This window comes from Symphalangus syndactylus, chromosome 2 (genome assembly GCF_028878055.3).
Source record: "Symphalangus syndactylus isolate Jambi chromosome 2, NHGRI_mSymSyn1-v2.1_pri, whole genome shotgun sequence".
NCBI classification, from domain to species: domain Eukaryota; kingdom Metazoa; phylum Chordata; class Mammalia; order Primates; family Hylobatidae; genus Symphalangus; species Symphalangus syndactylus.
The window spans coordinates 105,766,777-105,787,534 of NC_072424.2; the positions used below are offsets into that span (position 1 = coordinate 105,766,777).

The 20,758-nt window shown below is 35.7% G+C and overlaps 1 protein-coding gene across 11 annotated transcripts in view; it reads right to left on the bottom strand.

Moving 5' to 3' along the window:
* PTPRK (protein tyrosine phosphatase receptor type K) overlaps nucleotides 1-20,758 on the bottom strand; it is a 560,116-nt gene that overhangs the window by 43,708 nt on the left and 495,650 nt on the right. For 9 of the 11 annotated variants that reach the window (XM_063621231.1, XM_055263606.2, XM_055263601.2 and 6 more), the window contains exon 14: nucleotides 1,009-1,147. In XM_063621231.1, the coding sequence (XP_063477301.1) occupies nucleotides 1,009-1,147 (139 nt within the window). The remainder of the gene's footprint in view (nucleotides 1-1,008; nucleotides 1,148-20,758) is intronic. The other 2 variants (XM_055263595.2, XM_055263639.2) reach the window with 1 other exon arrangement.

Below are 20,758 nucleotides of genomic sequence, written 5' to 3' on the forward strand. Positions count from 1 at the left end.
ATTAAAATAAACTCTGACGGAATCATTAAAACATGTAGTATGAGTCTTATCTATAATGTTAATGCTTTATTTCAAGTATAAAATAACTATAATAGTAAACTAGATAATTTAATGTAATATAAGCAACATCATTTATTATAATTTTCAATAGAATTCACTGATCACAACCACTTCTATACACCAAACTATTTTAGGACTGTACTTTTGCTTATAAATTTTTTTTTAAAATTCCTTCCAAATTGCAGCATTATCCCAAATACATGATGGGAAGGATTAGAGTGCTATATTAGTTTCCAAGACAATGCCTTACAGATTTATGGCATTTTATATAAAGTACAAAAGCTCAAATTATAAAAACTGTGTACTTTGAAATGCTTTTCATCAGGAATGTACTTTGGTCTCCAGAGCAAAGCTCAGTTTAAATTCCAGTAGGTCTTAGTATCATCAAGTAACTTCAGAAGATGGTGATGTTAGTTGATATAGTATAAAAAATTAATGTTCAATTAAAACAATTTACTCTATTTTAAAAGGCTAAAATTTTTAGTCAATGAATATTTAATATACAATTTTACTAAATAATGTTTATATTCTTCCCATATCTTATTTGTAGCCAAGAGGTAGAAAAATACAGAAAAAGAGCACAAAATAATTCCTAGACCACAGCCCAAGTATCACAATAAATCCATATTTTGCCATTGTTAATAATAACACTTCAAATATAAGATAAATATCTCAAGTACCTTTGCATTTGAGACATTTAAATTCAGACATTAATTTCTAGGTCAACTTAACAAAAAGCATATGTTTATATCCAAAATTAAACTGCAAATAACCAAATAAGAATTTATTAGAAAGCATGTCCAATAGACTCAGATGCTGACAACACTGTTAACATTAAAATTTTCTTCCTGTTGTTTGTTCTAATTTAAAGGATCTTGAGAAAAATAGGTTTTTAAAACCAGTGACATAAATGGTAAGTGAGCGGGATAGGACAATATTAGGCCTTACCTCTTTTTTACAATTAATATGACAACTAGGAGAAGGAGGATGAACACCAAAATTCCAGCACTAATTCCTGCTATTTTCACCACTCTGTCTGTCTGCTTGGCGGGATCTGGGATCACTTCTGGTTCTTCTGTTGCTGCTGCTAAATGAATAAAAAAAAAAATCAGTTACTGAAAAAAGCTAATAATCACAGAAAAAAAATTATTCCCAGTAATTACCTCCAATAAACACAACTTGTTTATTGTATATTAATAAAAATAATCCCACAACGTAAATACAGAAGCATGCTAAAATACAATATGAGATTTAGGGTCGAGGTAAGGAAGTCTTTCTGACAAGAGGTTTTGTTAACACAAAAAATAAAACAAACCTCCAAAATAAGTATCAAAGAGAATGATGAACTAGTTTTCCCCAAGTGTCCTTGAAAGTCAGAACATAAGGTTTTCTAGCAACTAGTGCATTGGAAAGAGATGGGGTCAGATTTAGAGGTTTATCAGTCAATTCAGCAAATGCTTCTTGACTCAAATGCCAGGTGGTATGCTTGGTGCTTTAAGGCAGTATTAATGGTACTTGTCTGGACAGAAGGGATTAGGTTAAATAAATGCCTAATATAACTGCTAGAAGCATGTGTCTATGATTTAATATATATAATTTGAGATGAATAGTTGAGTTGGCACAAGAGAAGAATAGGCAAAGAAGAACAGACACATCAAGAAATATTTCAAATTCTTTTATTAAATAAAACCTGGATAATAAACTTGGGAAACAACTTTGAGAAGATGATTATTTTTAAAAACTTCTTTGTATGCCCTAACTTCCTTTTTTTCTCAAAACCATCTGACTACTCATCATACACACAATCAATTAAAATTATAAACTTTAACTCCTTCACAAGCCCCAGTAACTCTCTAAGGACATTTTCCTTTTACCTCATTTACCTTGAAAATTGACAAGGAAAGTATTATTACCTACACTTTATCGATAAAGGAACTGAGGCTTAGAAAGATAAGGATAGTTTATAAATCGCTCAAGAGCAAAGAAAAAATCTACTATATCTTCTGTCTTTTAACACAAAATTTCTCAATGTCTCCAGATCCATGGCTCCCACTGCTAAAAATTGGTGTAACAAGAGTCCAGGTGATTCTCAGGATTAGACACATTTGGGAAATTGCCTTGAAGCTTGGAGTCAAGAGATGGTGTCCACATGAACATATACAAAAAGAAATCTCTAAACCTAATGTCATATCTTTCCAGTGGACAATTTGTTAATTAGCTCTTAAAAATGAATCATTTGTCTACATTCTGATCATTTCTTCTTTACCTTCTTCTCTTGGCTTCTCTACCCCGCTCCCCGCAACCCATAGTTCTATACATCCAAGTATCTGCTCCACTTTTCCCAACAGCCACAGATTCTGCCAAAAGGAGACTGTTGAGGTTAATTATTAATTTCTCAAAGTAAGAAACCTGGAAGAATAAATATATCTAATGTAGATATCATTATATAAAATGGTAATTTAAAGCTAAACCTGTGAGAAAGACATAGTTCAAATAAAAGCGTCAGAACAGTTAACTCTGTAAAACAATTCACTATAACTGTCTTAATTTACCTTATTTCAATTGCATAAAAACTTCTCCATAGACTAGTTTCAGTAACTATTATTCTCAAGCAGAAAAAGCAAGCCCTTGCCTGGTGTATTTTGGGAAACTAAGGGAGATTCCCTTTCTGACTTGACACTTTCCATATATTCCGGCTGTAGGGAATTTCTAACCTCATAATTATGAACAGAGATACCTCAAGGCTTTCAAATTATTTTATGGTTGAATTTACCAAAACATGTAGTAAATATGTTAGAGGTCTTTTCCTTTCCAGGGCGACGTTAGAAATATATACATATATCTATATCTCTATATATGTAGATATTGAAAACAGGTGGAATATATTACAAAGTTGAATGAAAAAACCTAAAAGGAACATAGTCATTGCTTGTAACTCAAATTACATTTGTTTGGCACAGATACTACTTCAAATAGGAAGAGAAACAGAAGTTTGATGTAGAAATCCCTAGAAAAAAAGCTTTAGTCCGTGCAACAAATCATCATTATTCACTACTTTCTTCAGGTTCTATGAGACACTTGGCTTGCAGGGGCTAACGATAATGATCCCTTAGTGATTTTCTGACATATCTGAGTTATAGGATCAAATATTTCTGAAAATTCTCTGGAAGAGCAGTTCTTGCTTAATGAGGTCAGTATTTTTCATAACAGTTTAATTAAATAAAATACATGCTATTATGGTATAATTTTCTAAATATATTATACTATGAGTCGCATATGCTACATTTTACAAAAATCTTCAGAGCCGCTAATCCCCACCAGAAGCAGATAATGTATACGGGCACAAATATAATATATATAATGTATGTAGGTGCAAATATAAACTATCATCATGAAGTAAGAACAGCAGCTTTAATACTGTTACCTAGGTTTAGTAATAAAATAACAGAACTGACGTGAGGGTGATGGGTAAAACAATTTCAAACTCAGGGGATGAAGAAATTTTTAAGATCTTACAAGTAATATAGATAGGTTAATGAATTCATGTAAACATATTTCCAGAAATAAAAAGCCAAATCTGAAAGTAACTTTTTTTTAACATAGATAGAAACTAAAACGCTTGCAGGTGTATCAAGAGTACAAAGCATTGAGACTTTCATAATCTATTATGTAAATCAGAGATATTAAAGTCATAGTCTATATGTCTTTGTTAAAGACTGGACTTCAATTCACATTTACCAAGTGGTTAATAAAGAAAAAAAAAAGCCCATTAAGTTATTTATTTGAGTTGGGTAAGGCTACCTGTCTGTCATGACAATTCTTGTCCCAAGAGTTGTTCACTAATCTTCAACATAATTATTAAACTTAAGTATAGAAGTCTAATCAAATTCTCCAAATACATGTGATTTGGTGGTTGTTTTCCTTGACTGTGAATTCTCCTCAAAGTCTTTAGCTGTGGCATTTATTATTATCATTACTATTACTACCATGAACAGTAGATTTTACTAAATATGTCTGTATAAATTTATTAGTTTGGATATTTTAATCACATGTATCTTTTTAAGTTCTTGGCCTGCTATAACCGAGGAACATAAATATTCTATTTAAAATCATTCAAGCTTAGAAGATTCATTAAAGGAAATACAAGCAGTAGCCCTTAAGTGAGCATTTTCCATTTTCTTCAAAGAGAGCAAAAAGCTATTACAGTGGTGGTACCCTTGAGTTCTGTTTATAATTTATGCACATACACAAAGTCAGTGTGGAGCACCTTTTTCAGAAATGCTTTCCTTGGCCATAAATCTTTACCATTATTTTATCTGCCAAAGAACATATAAGGGATCCCCAGTGTTCAGAAGCCAAGAGCAGCATAATTCTTTGTACTGTGAGAAAAAAAACTAAGGCACAATTTTATTTTTATTGGGCAAATTTCTAGGATGCATTTTGGGGGGTAAAAATAGCTAAAGTGACTTGATCAATTGTGTCCTTGCTCCCACTACTTAAAAATGAAATAGCTTTAAAGTCACACAAATTTACCTAAAAAATTAAAACTATCTTAATAGCTGTGATTAGACAAATTCATTCTTCTACTTTCATAATGGACATTAGAGATAGAAGCCTCTAAGTACAATGTATTAAGCAATCTTATGGTGTCTTCAGAGACATTATTGTCACTCAAATTCTGCAAATCCTCCCGGTATTTCATTAGTGCTTTCTTCCTTTTTCAGTTACAGATCTGAGAAACTGTTCCCACTCATGTCCCAATCATTCTTGAAAATCCTACCAGCAGCCTTATGTCTCCCATCCACACCAAGCCACCATAACAATGTTTCTAACGACTTGCAAGTTTCTGAATTCAATGTGTACTTTTCTAGTCTTATTTTACGTGACCTATTAATAGCATGTGACATTCCTGTCTACTCCCTCTTTCTTGCAACACCCTTTTCCTGGGACTTCCATGAACTTGGGTACCTCCTAGTTTTCTTAGGACTCTGATCTCTCCTTTCCAGATTTTTGTTTGCTCATCCCTTAGAAATAGGTGCCACTTTGAGTTCCTCAGGGACCTATACCTCTTGACACTGTGTTCCATACTTTCTGGCTTGGTGATCTTATCCATTTTCATCTCTTTAGTTACCATCCTGATAACTGATCACTCTCTAATTGATATATTTCTGACCAAAAGTTGCAACCCGAATTCCTGACTCATGGAGTCATGTGATTAATATGTCTTCACGTCAGTATATGACAGTCACCTTAAGCACACCATGTCCAACCTGAACTCATAATCTTATCTCATGCCAGTTCTTTTCCTAGTGTATCCCCTTTCAGTGAATGGCAAAACTATCCATATAGTTCTTCAAGCCAGAAACCTATGCACCATTCTTGAATCCTCCACTTCCCTTATCTCTAGGATTAACATTTATCATCCAAATTTGGATGCTTTTGAAGGAAAACAAAAACTGGAATTATCTTGGGCAAACTGGAATGCACTGTCACTTTCTCACACAATTAGTTACAAAACTACTACTTCCTAAATATTCTTTGTCATCACTTTTCTCATCCCCACTGCTATTACCTTCATTCAGATCAGTATCATCTCAGCCAGATCACACAGCAGCCACCTATGTTAAATCTCTGAATGTACTGTCTGCCTGTTCCACCTCAAAACCCACATTGTAGCACACGGTATTTTCTAGGATTTCAACTGTATCATATCACTCCGCTGATTAGAGCCCTCCAATAGCTTCCCATTGCTGTTAAGGTAAAGCCCATGAAAGCAGAAACCATATTTATTTTGCTCACCATTGAATTTCTAGTAGGACCTAAAAAGGAGCAACACAACAGAAAATATTAGTTGAATAAATGAAAGAACGCCACTAGGCCTGCCTAAGCTAGGTTGCATTGGCATATAGAAAATCAGTTATCTCCTTAAAAAACACAAGGATGTCTCTGACCAGACATATCTCTTACTGTTGTGGATATTAACATAGGATGAACTTGATACAAACATTTCTGAGTTGTCTCTGGAAATTTCAAGCCCCTTTGTTACATTCCTTTATAGAGCTAACCGTTTCCACCATCTGTCACCACCTATCACCAAACCAATGTGCAAGAAAAGTCCAGTGTCACCGAAAGCACAAGGGATTGGATCAGCAAGACCCTGTTTTAATACTTAGCTTGTTCTCTTATCTGTTGTGTGACAATGAGCAAGTGAGAATCTTTTAGAGTGAATGCTTTCATCTATAAAATAAAATTAATAACATTACCCATCTTGTGTAGCTTTTAGGAATACCAAGTAACATAATGGTGTGAAAGGTTTTTGTAAACTAAAACACATGTGATAGTAGAAATAGTAGTAGATGCTGCTGCTCTAGGTAGAGATAATCTAGATGTCAGTTCTTTGGGTCCATTACATAGAAATGAAAAACTATGAATAGGAAAAATGAAATTACTGAAAAACAGCTTTTAAAAAATCTTAGCTGCCTATTATATAAATATACAATGACAGGTTTTGTAAAGCACATGTTATTTATTACACAGGCTGCCACACTGGACGCCTAAACCTTATGGGCGTCTTGAAGTATGTATTATTTAACTCAATGATCTTTTGAAGTAATTTGGCTTCCTCATTGCATGTGATCTTATGAAACTTGCCCAGTATTAGATCACTGACTAAGACAGGGTCTACCAGAGATTTTACTGGTGAGAAAAGAGAGCAGCTAAATGCCACGTGCTTTAACAGTAGTTGGAAAATAATTTATTCTCCTTTAATAATGATATGGGTGTGATCCAAAGATTTCTGATGTGGAAAATAATGCAAAAGTCTATGAAGACTTTGAACAACTAAGAAATAAAATTACAGATTAATATTGCAGATATTGAACATTAATTTTACACTGCTTAAGGCATCTCCTTCTAGTCTTAGAGTCTCTAAATTTGTTTTGGTTTTAAAAACACAGTTCAAAACGCTGTACAAAATTCTGAAGTGACAGAAATACTTTTTAAGAAAGCAATAAAATAAGTACATTTTAGGAATGTATATAATGGTAAAAAAAGTAAAATATTATTTTGTTTCATAGTAATGAAGAAGAAATGTTTTAATTTGCATATTAATTTTTCATCAAGCTTCCCACTAAATTCATTCAATTAGGTAAAATAGAGCATTAGTGTACTGTCTTACTTCTTAAACACAATTGAGTCTATCTGCTTAGTTCTCTCTGAAACTAGTTCTGAATTCTCCACCCCACCTTCAACTGCCTTCAAGACCCAATCTTGTTTTTTCACTAGTCCTCCTGCTTCCCATGTTGGCTACGTCAGATTTATCCTATATATTGCTAGTTGGATGAGTTTTCTAAAAGGTAAATGTGAAGAAATGACTTCATTGCTTTACATTCAAGAGGAAAAGGCAAAAGTTATGACACATACGGCTTTTCACAAGCAGGTGCCAATCAACATTTTCAACCTCATCTTCTGAGACACTTCCATTCATATACTCTTATCATTAAAATCCTTTCACCATTTCTCAAATACTCTTTATTTTAGGAGTTGGCAAACTGTGGTCCTTGAGTTGTATCCAGCCCATTTTGATAAAACAAAGATTGTAAATATTCAGCTTTACAAGATAATAACCAAACTATTACCGATTTACATACCCACCAGCAGTGTATGCCAACCCCATTTAAATTATATCTTACCACTTTGTATTATCAGCCTTCTTGATTTTTGTCACTTGAGCAGTAGAAAATGATATGTAATACATATTTGATTACTACTAAAATGACCTTTTGAGATACCTGAAATATCTCTACCTGTTTTTTTCTCTGAAATGCTCAGTATATAGCTTTGATTGAAATTTGTATTACAAATATCTTCTCATATCAGACTGTATAAGGGATGAAAACCATCCTTTCAAGATGTTAAAAGTTCATGGCTAGGACGCTTATTACAAAAGACAGATTAAGAAGAGAAAAATACAAATTTATTAATATAAGTTTTACAAGACATGGTAGACTTCATAAGGAAATGAAGAACTAATGCAACAGTTAAAACAGTGTTTTTATAGCAGGTTTGATGAAGGGTGATGTTACAAAGGACTATGATAGGGCGAAGAATATGAGCTAAGTATAGTAAACTGCAGAAAGCTTAGCAAGGCCTGTTTGTTCAGATTCTTCTCTGTGTCCCTTATCTTCGGAAAGAAGGGTGCTTTTTATTTCCCCCCCTAGCTATAAGGAGGACACTTCTCATATGAGGGTCTTATGATCTGCTTCAAGGGAAGGTCAGAGAGATCTTCCTGTTTTTGTCACTTTCTCAAATTTTTTTCAGGTTAAAATATTCAGTATGCCAAGGTGCCATATTTTGGGATAATGTGTCCTGAAAGCCATCAGTTGCTTTTCTTCTTACTTTACTTACGGTATGAATAACAGTTATTAATTTTAATGAAGTCAAATATATCAATCTTTTTTTTACGGTTAGGGCCTATTGTTTAAGAAGCCTCCTTCAAACCTGAGTTTTTAAAAAATCCTCTTTTTTATTCGAAAGTTTTAAAAGAGTCCAAGATGTATAGTAGAAAGTTGTTTCAGGTCCTCCTCCCTCCCCACATATATATCCATTTACCTATGCATAACTTTTGAATTGATCCAATGATCTACACAGCCACTTCTGTCCTATATCAAAATTACATAAGTACATGGGTCACTTTCTGGATTTTCCATTTTATTCTTAGAGGAAACATATTATTCTGTGCTGACAGTACATGATTTCAACTACTATAGTTCTGTAACATATTGTATATATGATGGAGATATTCCCAGGCCTCGTTCTCTTCTTGAGCATCTTAGTGCTTTTTTAGGTTTTGTTCTGGGTAACTTCTTCAGATTTAAACTCTAGCTCATAAATTATCTCTTTATTTTGTCAAATCTGCTACTAAGTCCATCCAAAGAGTTATTTTTAAATTTGAACAATTATGCTTTCCCTTCCTACAAGTTCCATTTGGTTCTTGGTAAATGGATCTTTGTGTAGTTATTCCTGATAGCATCTTGTTAATCTTTATGATTGGCACTTTATTTCTTTAGAGGTTTTGTACAAGGCTATTTGTATTTGACAATCCCAACACCTGCAGTTTTTTTGAGGATTTACATCTGTTGTTTCTGCTAACTCTCACAGTGAGTTACTTTCAAGAATCCTTGGTGACCTTTGATTGTGAGTTAATTGCTTTATGTTAGTCTGTGGGAACCCTGCAGGCCTAAATTGATCATGCTTTCATCTCAAAGATAACTTACATCTCCTACCAGTAGCTATGAGGTGTCTCAGACCTCAGGCCACCTCTGCCAGCTCCATATGGGAGTCCCAGGCTAGGCAACACTCTTATTACCAGTCTGAAGATAAAAGTCTCAAGGGCAATATAGTTTTAGCATCCCCCTTCAGGGATTACCAACCTCTCTTTCTGCCTGTTGCTCACTGTTTTCAGCTCGCTCTCACTCTCTCTCTCTCTCTCTCTACATATATATATGATATATAAATGTATATATACATATATAAATAAATATATATAAATATATAAATAAATATATGTGTATATATAAATATTTGGCAGAATAGTGAGTCCTGAGATATCTCCACCAGCCACTGTAAGTCCAGCAATGTATCCACAGATGTGTCCTAGCCAGGGTAGGACTGTTCTGCAGAGGTCCTCTGAGAACCTAATTTGCCAGGCTTCCAAAATGGGAAGTGGGATCATGGGCTTTTATGTTCTTTAGTGTTCCTAACACCTTTCCCTTAACTACCCTCCCACCTCTAAACACCAGTTAATCATTTTCCCATAACCCAAATAAAAATTGTATCGCATATATTTCTCAGCAAGTCTACAACTCACACTAGGTCTGGAGCGAATCGAGGGCAAAGATATAATCTCATTCATGTCTTTATGGTTAATGATTTTTACATAGTTACCAACACATTATAAACTTTAATATATATTTGCCCAATGAATAGGTAACATATTAAAAATGCTCATAATTTTGTCAAGGTGTGTTACTTATATAAGAGCATTTATCAACTGTAATATACTGTTTAAAGTTTTAAACTTTTTTTTAAACAAATATATTAATGCTAGGGTTAACTGAACTAATTTATAAAATCTAAAACATTCTTTAAGAGAAAAATTCTGCTTTTCATAGCATCAATTGGTAAAGATTTTCAACATATCTGGAAAAACACTAATAGTGAACATTCTCGTCAGGTGGCCTTAATTTTTTTTTTGATTAAAAAAACCCATTAATCAGAGTTTGAATTCCAGCTTTGCCACAAGTTGACCTTAGGTAAGTTAACCACTGCTCCTCACTTCTTATTGGTAAAATAGAGATTGAGTCTACCTTCTAGATTGACTCAAAGATTAAATGTATTTAAATATGTAAAGTGCTAAGGACAATATCTGGTACTTCATAACGCCTCAGTAAGTATTAGGGAATGTATAAACAGATTCGAATAAAGTTCTCTTTCTAAATCTAGATTTCTGCACCATAAATATTATTGCATCACAGAAGCAGCATTAGATGGAGGGAAGTCTATTTTCTAAAAAATACAGAGATAAAAATCTGTTATTGTTTATCATTTAGTAGGTATTTGTTGAATATCTGATGGGTACAAAACACTGTACTAGGCTAAAAAACCAGAAAGATGAAAAAGTGTTCTTCCTTTAGAGAGTGTATAAACTAGAAGAAGAATATGGTAAGTACTCAAATGACTGTACTTATTAGCAGCATACTGCAATGCATACCATGGCTACTGGTATTACAGAAGAGGCACAGTTAAGGCTCCTCCACAGGCGGATGAATTTGTATCTGATTTCTTGACATCCTAAAACATTTCTTAGAATCATTCAACAAAAAAAGTCCAGCTCTGGGTTTCTTTTCTTTTTTTTTTTTTTTTTTTTTTTTTTTTGAGACAGAGTCTCGCTGTCGCCCAGGCTGGAGTGCAGTGGCAACGATCTCGGATCACTGCAGGCTCTGCCCCCCGGGGTTCACGCCATTCTCCTGCCTCAGCCTCCCGACTAGCTGGGACTACAGGCGCCCGCCACCTCGCCGGGCTAATTTTTTGTATTTTTAGTAGAGACGGGGTTTCACTGTGTTAGCCAGGATGGTCTCGATCTCCTGACCTCGTGATCCGCCCGCCTCGGCCTCCCAAAGTGCTGGGATTAGAGGCGTGAGCCACCGCGCCCGGCCCCAACTTTGGTTTTCAAATAAAGAAAGACAAGCTCAGGAGCGGAAAGTGGCTTTTTTATAGTTCTAGTATTAACTTCTGACATAATTAAAAATACAGCTCATGCTTCCTGACTCCCATCTGGCACTTTCACTTGGGAGAAATGTGATTAGCCGCCTATATTAGGAGTGATGTTTAACATTGCCTTTTCAAAACACGGGAGTGAGGTGGGGGATACAATAGAGGCATCAACCTCAACTACCACCTAACAAAAAGAAAGGAAAAGTTGGGGAGATATAAATACACACAAATTGGCAGTCAGTCACATCACATCCTTCTGGGGAGAAATAAAAGAAGACTTAAATGGATAGACAAATGAATGGAATCTGGGAGAGTTCTGAGAGGATGCCTTAGAAGCAAAAAGAAAAAAAAATGCATGTTCCATGTCCCATCTTAAACCCACAAAGAAAACATTTACTTTTTCGTTTCCTTCGTTTCATTAATTAAATAAATTATTTGCTGTCCCTGGCATGTGCCTGGCACACTTCTAGGGTCTGAAGAATCATCGCTGAACAAAACAGAGAATATCTCCACTCTCGTGCAGTTTACATCCCTGTGTTGTCTAGTAAACGATAGAGAAGTAAACAAGGATCACCTGATAGTGAGGACTTCTATACTGAGAATTAAAATAGAAGGACAAGGTGGAGTGCCTTGGTGACTGTGTTACATTTGGAGCTGAGAGATGACCTTTCTGAAGAAGACATGGAGGTAGATGGTGTGGATTTTTTTAATAAGTTGAGGAACTGTATCATCTCAAAAGCAAAAATGCTTTAAGTGCCTTGTCTATGTAGTAGGTGCAAAAAGGAGTTCAGTGATTATGGAGTTGTTTAATTGACAAATAAGACTTTTTTGCCCACCTGAAATAATAAAAATCAGAGAATAACAATAGGATGAAATTAAAATTTAATTTGGGGAAGTAAAAAAAGAAATACCCTGGAAAGTAATGAGCTGGTTCACATTTATGCCAAAGGTAAAGGAAGGAAAGGAGTGTAAATCACAAGAAACTACACCTTCCACATACTGATTATTACATGTGTGACATCCAAGTGGTAATGGCCTATGAAGAGTAAAACAAGCTGAGCTGGACATTAATGGGAAATAAGAGAAAGAAGTTCAAATAAACAGTGCGGAATTATATATCTAAACATAGTGTTTATAGCAAAGTAGGCTACAGAACAACTAAACCTGACCCAAAATGAAATTGTTCTGAAATGATAAATGTGGATATATGGAGATGTTAGGGAGAAAAAGCTTCATGATAATGTCAGTGATATTTTTTTCCCTCCCACAAACTACAGGACCAGAAAAGTCTCTTCTTCAGGGAAAAATCTAAAATATTAAAATCCAGGCACTGTATGTAATTAAAAGGCAAATGCACTTGACATTTTTAGTGGCACAATCTCAGAATGCCAGATCTGGGCCAGTCATCCAAACATGCCATTCAAAGCACAAACAGGAACAAAATCACATTTGAATATTAGAGAAAGAAATATAAAACAAATAAAACCTTTACTAGTGCTCAAATTATAAGAATGTGATGTGATCTAAAATAGTAAAGATGGTCTACCTTTTAACCTATTCCCACTGTTCTTATTTACGAAATGAAGGGTTCAGACTAGCTGTTTTTTGGGATGCTTTTAGTTATGAATCCCATTTTCATTTTGAGCAGGTCATTTTCCACCCAGGCTTCGATAATTCCTTAATCTGGCATATCTCAGGAGAACACATAACATGGTTTAAATCATATTAATAGAGGTTGCACTGCAATTTTCAGAGGTGTTTATTTACTAAATTAGAGACTGCCTTAATATTAAACAGATGAACCAGATTTTAAAAATGATTTTAGTTGAGCTCTAGCTTTTCCAAGATAATTTAGTATAAAGTCTAAATTATTAATAAATATTTTAGAGTTTGAGATTGGCGTTTAATCCTAAAATATTTTTTGGCCTTCAGTGAATAAAAAGATGGGAGCTTTATTTTTAAATGGTTCTTGGCTGTCTGAAATTATCTAATAACTACATTTCACAATTTCTAATTCTCAAAGTATCTAACACTTACATCCAAAATACTTCAATGGGCTATAGATTGTCCAATTCTAGATAATCAACCTTTTTATACTCAACATCTTCCCTTGTCTAAATTGGACCCTTTCAGTAAGAAAGTTTCATCTCTTCGGCCGGGCGCAGTGGCTCACGCCTGTAATCCCAGCACTTTGGGAGGCCGAGGCGGGTGGATCACGAGGTCAGGAGATTGAGACCATTCTGGCTAACACGGTGAAACCCCGTCTCTACTAAAAACACAAAAAATTAGCCGGGTGTGGTGGCGGGAGCCTGTAGTCCCAGCTACTCGGGAGGCTGAGGCAGGAGAATGGCGTGAACCCGGGAGGAGGAGCTTGCAGTGAGCAGAGATTGCGCCACCGCACTCCAGCCTGGGTATCAGAGCGAGACTCTGTCTCAAAAAAAAAAAAAGAAAGTTTCATCTCTTCCACAAAGCCTTTTCCAGCCCTCAATCCACCAAGGGTCTTCAGAATTTCTCTGCACTTGTTGGCTGTGTTTCTCATTTGAACTTTAAATCACAGCCTAATAGAGGTAGGCTGGAGTTTTAGAAGGAGCAAGGCTTTCTGAAGTGACCATTCACCAATGTATAGACTTGGGGAAGTTACATAACTTGAATCTCAGTTTCTTTGTCTATAAAATGTAGTAGTAATATTCTTTTATATATATTCTAAGGATTATATGAGATAATATTGAAGAAAGCTTATAAAGGTTTGTTTCCTGTGTGTGTTTTCCATTTATTTCTTCTTGGAGGGTACATACCAGCACCTATCTTGACTCTCTAGCAAAGAGTAAGAATTCAGGAAATATTTGATCCCCAAATCCCTCGCTTACATTAGAGATTTGACCACCAACATTCTGTACGCCACGGTTTGGAAAACAGAGTTTTACAATGTAAATGCAAATTGGCTTTTGCTTGCTATTTCAAAAGCTAGAGTAGTTGGTATAAATTAGTTCTCAGAAGAAATTAAGTGCCTGTTAGTGGCACAGTTGGATCTTTCATACTCCTTTCTTCTTTATGGCTGCTTCAGATTCTCCTGCGACCACTTTATAAAACACTGCGTGTGTTGGTAGCGGGGCTGGAAGGTCGGGGACAGAGGGGTGCTTGTTTTGTCTTTTTGCCATGAAAACTTTTGGTCCCTTACGTTTCTTCTCTTAAAATCTAATACTCAGCAGCCTTTAAGCAAGTGACTTCATTTTTTCTTGACCTTTAGTATATTTACTTTTTCGATTATTTTCAAATCCACTGAATCCAAGTGGTTCATATATTCCATGTAGAGTTTTGAATTCCTAAAAGCCAGTTTCTATGCACCTCACTCCAAATGAGTCCAACTACTGTCAATGACCCCTAGCTTATGGAGTAAAGGAAAAATCTTCATTGATTTTGAAGGGATCGCTGAGGCACCGTCCTCCAGTATTGCCAGATCAAACAGCTGGCTGGGGGTCCTCAGTATTTCCTGGAACACCTAACCCACCTGGATGATCCAAGTTATTCCTCTTCCATCTGCCTCACTCTGAGTTTGCTCTTTCCATGGATATCACTGAATTTATATTTTATGAACGTATTTCTTTCACAATCTGCCCCCAGTATGTTTTCACAATTTGGGAGACTAGAGAGCTAAGATATTTAAAGGAAAATTGTGTTCTCTATCAAGTTTACACATACTTAGTAGGTTAAGATACTGGAGCCTGCCTCATCTCAGCTACTTGGGATCCCTGCATGAACCAAAATGCTCAGATACAGGGATTAAAAACTTAAATTACAAAATCCCATCCTCACCGCATTTTCTGCTTTAAAAATATTGAACAGTTCTCTGACCTGTAGTGAACTCAGTAGTGGAGCTGGAGCAGCCAAGAAAAATGGGCAAAAGAAGAGTCAAACCAAGGGCTAAAATCTGTAAAACCAAGTATAATTTGAGAAACAGGATTCATAAAGCTATCCAATAAATTGTTAATAACATCACATGTGACTATTAACAGTTTTCCCCAAATCTTAGCTGAAGAGTGATTTCTAATTTTCTTGAAATTAGAAACTTCAAGCTGAAGTTACAAGAATCAGGTGAAACGACAGACCTTACTCTGTTTTTCTTATTAGTTTTTTGCAAGATAATAATTCCTTCAGATTTGCAAGCATAAAGATTAGTCTTCTAGGCAACATGCCTCAGAAGTAATAAAAGTTTTTTGCTCATTCTGCACAGCTGAGTGAAAAGACCCAGTTCTGGGCAAGAGCAAAATGGGTGCCTAGCCATAATCGTGTTCCAATTTAGAATGGAAAGAAGGCAAAGCTCCTCTATCTGCGATCAGTGGTTACAGTGGTTACCAGTCTCTTGGGAATTTGGGTGACCTAAACAAGATGTGGTAACCAGCACCCTTTTTTAGAGGGCAGCAGACCTCAGACACCACTCCTCTGTTTTTAAGATGTAAAATCCTTTTCTACGCATAACTCACTTTTGACCTTAAATTCACAACTCCCTAAAGTCAAATTTTCTTCATCAAACCTCTCTGGATGCTAGATTGGCAGTGTCAGCCCCTCCTAACTTTCTCAACTCTCCTTCTGCCCTGGAGCTAGTGTTGCCTCCCTTTTCTTCTTAATATTCAGATTATCTTCACCACTGAATTTGCCCCCAGCATGTTCCTTATTTTGGTATGGTTTCCCAGTAAAACTCTACTGGGAAGTATTCTTTTAAACAATATGATTAAAACAAAAAAACAAACTATCATTTTTCACCTAGATGATTTTAAAACAGAACTATTCGATCTCTTATTTTATTTTATTTTTTTGAGACAGGGTCTCGCTCTGTCTCCCGGGCTAGAGTGCAATGGAGCTATCTTGGCTCAGTGCAGCCTCACCCACCTGGGCTCAAGCAATCCTCCCAGCTTAGCCTCTGGAGTAGCTGGGACTATAGGGACGTGCCACTATGCCTGGCTAATGTTTTCTTTCTTTCTTTTTTTTTTTTGGTAGAGATGAGGTGCCTCCATGTTGGCCAGGTTGGTCTTGAACTCCTGGGTTCAAGCAATCCGCCTGCCTTGGCCTCCCAAAGTGCTGGGATTACAGGCATGAGCCACCACACCCAGCCAGTCTCTTATTTTTAACTCAGATAGAGACATCTCTAGGGCAATCAGATAATTCACATATTTTAATCTCTGTTCACTCATATTATTTTTCTTTCCCAAACAGGCATTTAACATACTCGCACAATTCAAAACTACTTAAATATTCCAAGTCATCACAGTAACTCAATCCTTTAAGCACATAACATTTCAACCCAGATGAACACACTAAAATAATTTAGAAACAGACTAAAATAATTCCTTCTAAGAGCTTTGTAAACATCTGGACAAATCTTATTCTATAATATCACAATGTACTTTAATAACTAAGTCTATTGTAAGCACATTGCCACAACTACTTGCATTGTAACAGATGATGTTCTCAATATAAGATTATGTTGCTATGGCATCAACAAACCATGATCTTACGAATCAATTCTCTTATTTACCAGGATCATTTTTAAGGAAAATAAAAAATTACTGGTTCTCTATTACATGTTTACATTTATGATAAATGTAAATTTAGCACTAAGTATGAACATTAGTAATTTGACATTTTCTTAGTGTACAAAATCAGACCTATGGCCAGGCATGGTAGCTCATGCCTGTAATCCCAGCACTTTGAGAGGCTGAGACAGGCAGATCACTTGAGGTCAGGAGTTCAAGACCAGCCTGGCCAACACGGTGAAACCCCATCTCTACTAAAAATACAAAAAATTAGCTGGGCGTGGTGGCAGGCACCTATAATCCCAGCTACCTGGGAGGCTGAGACAGGAGAATTGCAACCTCCCGGGAGGCAGAGATTGCAGTGAGCCGAGATCGTGCCACTGCACTCCAGCCTGAGCGACAGAGCAAGATTCCTTCTCAAAAACAACAACAACAACAAACCAGGCCTATATTTTAATCACTGATAATTGCTAGAATTTATCATTAGATTTTTCAGGATCAGCAATACAGTTTTACAATTTATTAACATGTACCAAAAGAATGAATATGAGAGAATAGAATGTAAATTGTAATATTTACCTTTTCAACTAAGATCACACAGTACTAGTTTATTTTGCAGTACAACAAGTTTGTCTTTGACATATGTGGAATAAATTCCACAAAGCTGAAAGAATTTGCCAGTCCTTTTAAATTAAGATTATCTCAAGCTATTTCCAAATCCTCAACAAACTGAAACATGGTTTTTGCATTCTGCATGTAGGACTGTGGCTGACAACAAAGATTTGCATAAGACACTTCACTCTCTCCCTGTGAGGCCAAGTTTTGTATTCCTTCATTAGTTTGTATGAATTCATATTCCGAAGTCTCCGGCTCAGATTGTTTTCTCTAACTTTTGTTATATCAAGATTATTTCAGCTGAACCTGAAAGGAGACACACATTCTTATACATCTTTTGCAAAATTGTCCTACTTTATAGAGGAAGAATAAGTAAACACATTTAAATCAAGATGAAAATCAACAGTTTGTAGATTAGAAAACCCTGGTTCTATCCAGCTCAAATAAGATCAAATGCTGACTTAACAACTGCATCTAAAAGAAAACGTCTTAAAATAATTTTCTATGTCTGTATTAGTTTCTCAAGGCCACTGCAGAAAACCGCCACACACTTGAGGGCTAAAAACCACACATATTTACTCTCTTACAGTTCTGGGAACTAGAGGGCCCCAAAGCAGTATCACTAGGCCAAATCAAGGTGTCAGTAGGGTCACCCTCGCTGCTGAGGCTCTAGAAGAGAACTCATTCCTTGCCTTTTCCAGCTACCAGTGCTGCTGGCCTTCCTTGACTTGGGGTTACATAACTCCAGTCTCTGCCTCTGTGGTCACATTGACTTCTCTGTGTGTCAAATCTTCCTCTGCTTTGCTCTTATAAGAATACATGTAACTGGATTTAGGGCCCACACTGTTAATCTAGTATAATCTACCTTGTCAAGATCCTTTACTTAATCACATTTGCAAAGACCGCTTTCCCTAAAAGATAACATTTACAGCTTATTGGGATTAGGACCTGGTATCTTCCAGTAGCCATTATTCAGCCTACTAAAATCTATATGCTTTCCAATGTATTTTTTAAACAGAATTTTTCAAGGTATAGGCTTTAAAAAATTAAGAGAACCCCAAGAGATCTAAATGGTAAGAGAGAGAGGCCTAAGTGATGATATTGAGTGGTATTGAACAAAATAAGACAAAGGAGATCATTTGACAGATGTTGGTAGACAACATCTCTTCATGTTCCGTTGTTTGTTATTTGTTTTTACTGCTACCAGAACCTCTTATAATTCTCTACTCACTCATGTAAATACTAGCTGCAGAAGGTCTGGCAACTTTCTGCTATTTGTATATGTGTAAAGTGGTCTTTCCCTTACATCAAGTTAAAGAAAAAATACAGTTGTAATAGCTACTTCCCAATGGCCGAAGGGTTGTACTTGAAAGAGGGATTAAAATCACTCCAGGTACCAAGAAAAACTACTGTGTGATCTGAGACAAGTTATCTGCTTTTTTTGAGACCCACTTTTCTCATCTTTACAATGAAATAACTAAATTCTGCTCTCTAGGCTTGTTCTGAAGATTACTGAATATACGTTTAAAGTACCTAGAAGTATTTGACTTATAGCAGGAACTTAATATACAATTACTGGCATGACTATTAGGGATTAAGAAAGCACTGGTATGCAACATATTATATATTTGACAAGATTACATCATCTTGAAAAAATATAAGAAGGATTCTTTTTGTATAGTACTTTAAGGAGGCTATTATTCATTTTATATCATTTTCCTTCTCACTGTGATATGTAGAATATATCACACCGAAATTGTGGTTGACCCAACACTCCAACCAGTGTTCTATTTTATTCACTCTGTATTTCTTAATCTATTCAATAAATATTACTAAATCCACTTGCTGTGCTAGATGCTGAGGGAGGTGTAAGTGTGATACAGCCTGTAGTCTAGTAGGGGAGGTAGGCATTAAATAAATAATTAACTCCAGTCAATTTCAGTGCTATATATGAAAAAGACAATTCACTCCTTTTTATGACTTGACTTATAGCTCTCAGTGCCCAGAAAACTGGGATTCTTGATAGAACGCACCACATATCTCCTAATTAGCAACAATCACTAGTTTGGCCCCATAGTGTACATACCTAACACACACTTTCACTGGCAAGAGAAGAAAATACCTATCACCATCTTATGATTAAAGTATTTTTACTTCCTTATTATTTCTTAGAATACTGCATATAGCAATTCCTTTAAAAGCAGACTCTACTAGCATGTTTCCCACTGAACAGAATTGTTTGTCCATTTAACCAAAAGGTATTTATTGCCTGGGAATTCATTAGTTCATTATTTGAAGGAATATGTATATTGGGCAAGAATGTAAATCAGGCAGTTTAGTTATCACATGAAAATGCATAAAACAGTACCCACATTCAGAGAGTTCAAAGGGTCCTTCAGGAAATCAGGTGCCTAAAAGTCAAACTGACCTTTAAAAAAAACATGTTCATAGCTTCCTCTGTTAAATGAATGATGATTTCAGAGCTTTGTAAATGCCAAACTCTTTTAATATATTATTTCAATTAGCTTTCACAAACACCTGTGAGGCTTGTTGTATGTTTTTTTTTTTTTTCTTTGAGACAGAGTCTCGCTCTGTCACTGAGTCTGGAGTGCAGTGGAGCGATCTCAGGTTACTGCAACCTTCTCCTGGGTTCAAGCAATTCTCCTACCTCGACCACCCAGGTAGCTGGGACTACAGGCATGTGCCACTGTGCCTGACTAATTTTTGTTTTTAGTAGAGATGGGGTTTCACTCTGTTGGCCAAGCTGGTGTAGTACTCCTGGCCTCAAGTGATCCGCCCACCTTGGCCTCCCAGAGTGCTGGGATTACAGGCATAAGCCACTGCACCCAGCTGTATCTTCTTTTACAGATGAGGACACTGACAGGTTGGTATCACCTCTTTCCTAGTCTATATTTCAGCCTTTCCCTTATTGAAGTTTCTGACTCCAAGTTCTACTCATCCTAATCTACCTGCAGCTTTTAAGGTGTCATTTTTCTAAAACTTAAATATGATCCTATCATTGTTCTGCTTAACAGCCTACAAGGATTTCAGGGAAAATGAAAATGAGGAATACAAATTATAGTGCACATACTATAATAATATTTAGCCACTTAAAATTAAAACACACAAAAATGTGGGTAAAGCTCATGGTAAAATAGTAACTACAAATAATTACAAGTCACAATCTTTGCAATTACGAGAAATGTTTAAGTAAGCACTTGATAAAAGAAAGGAAAAAGCAAAAGTGATAACAGTAGCTTAGAATATTGTTTCAGAAC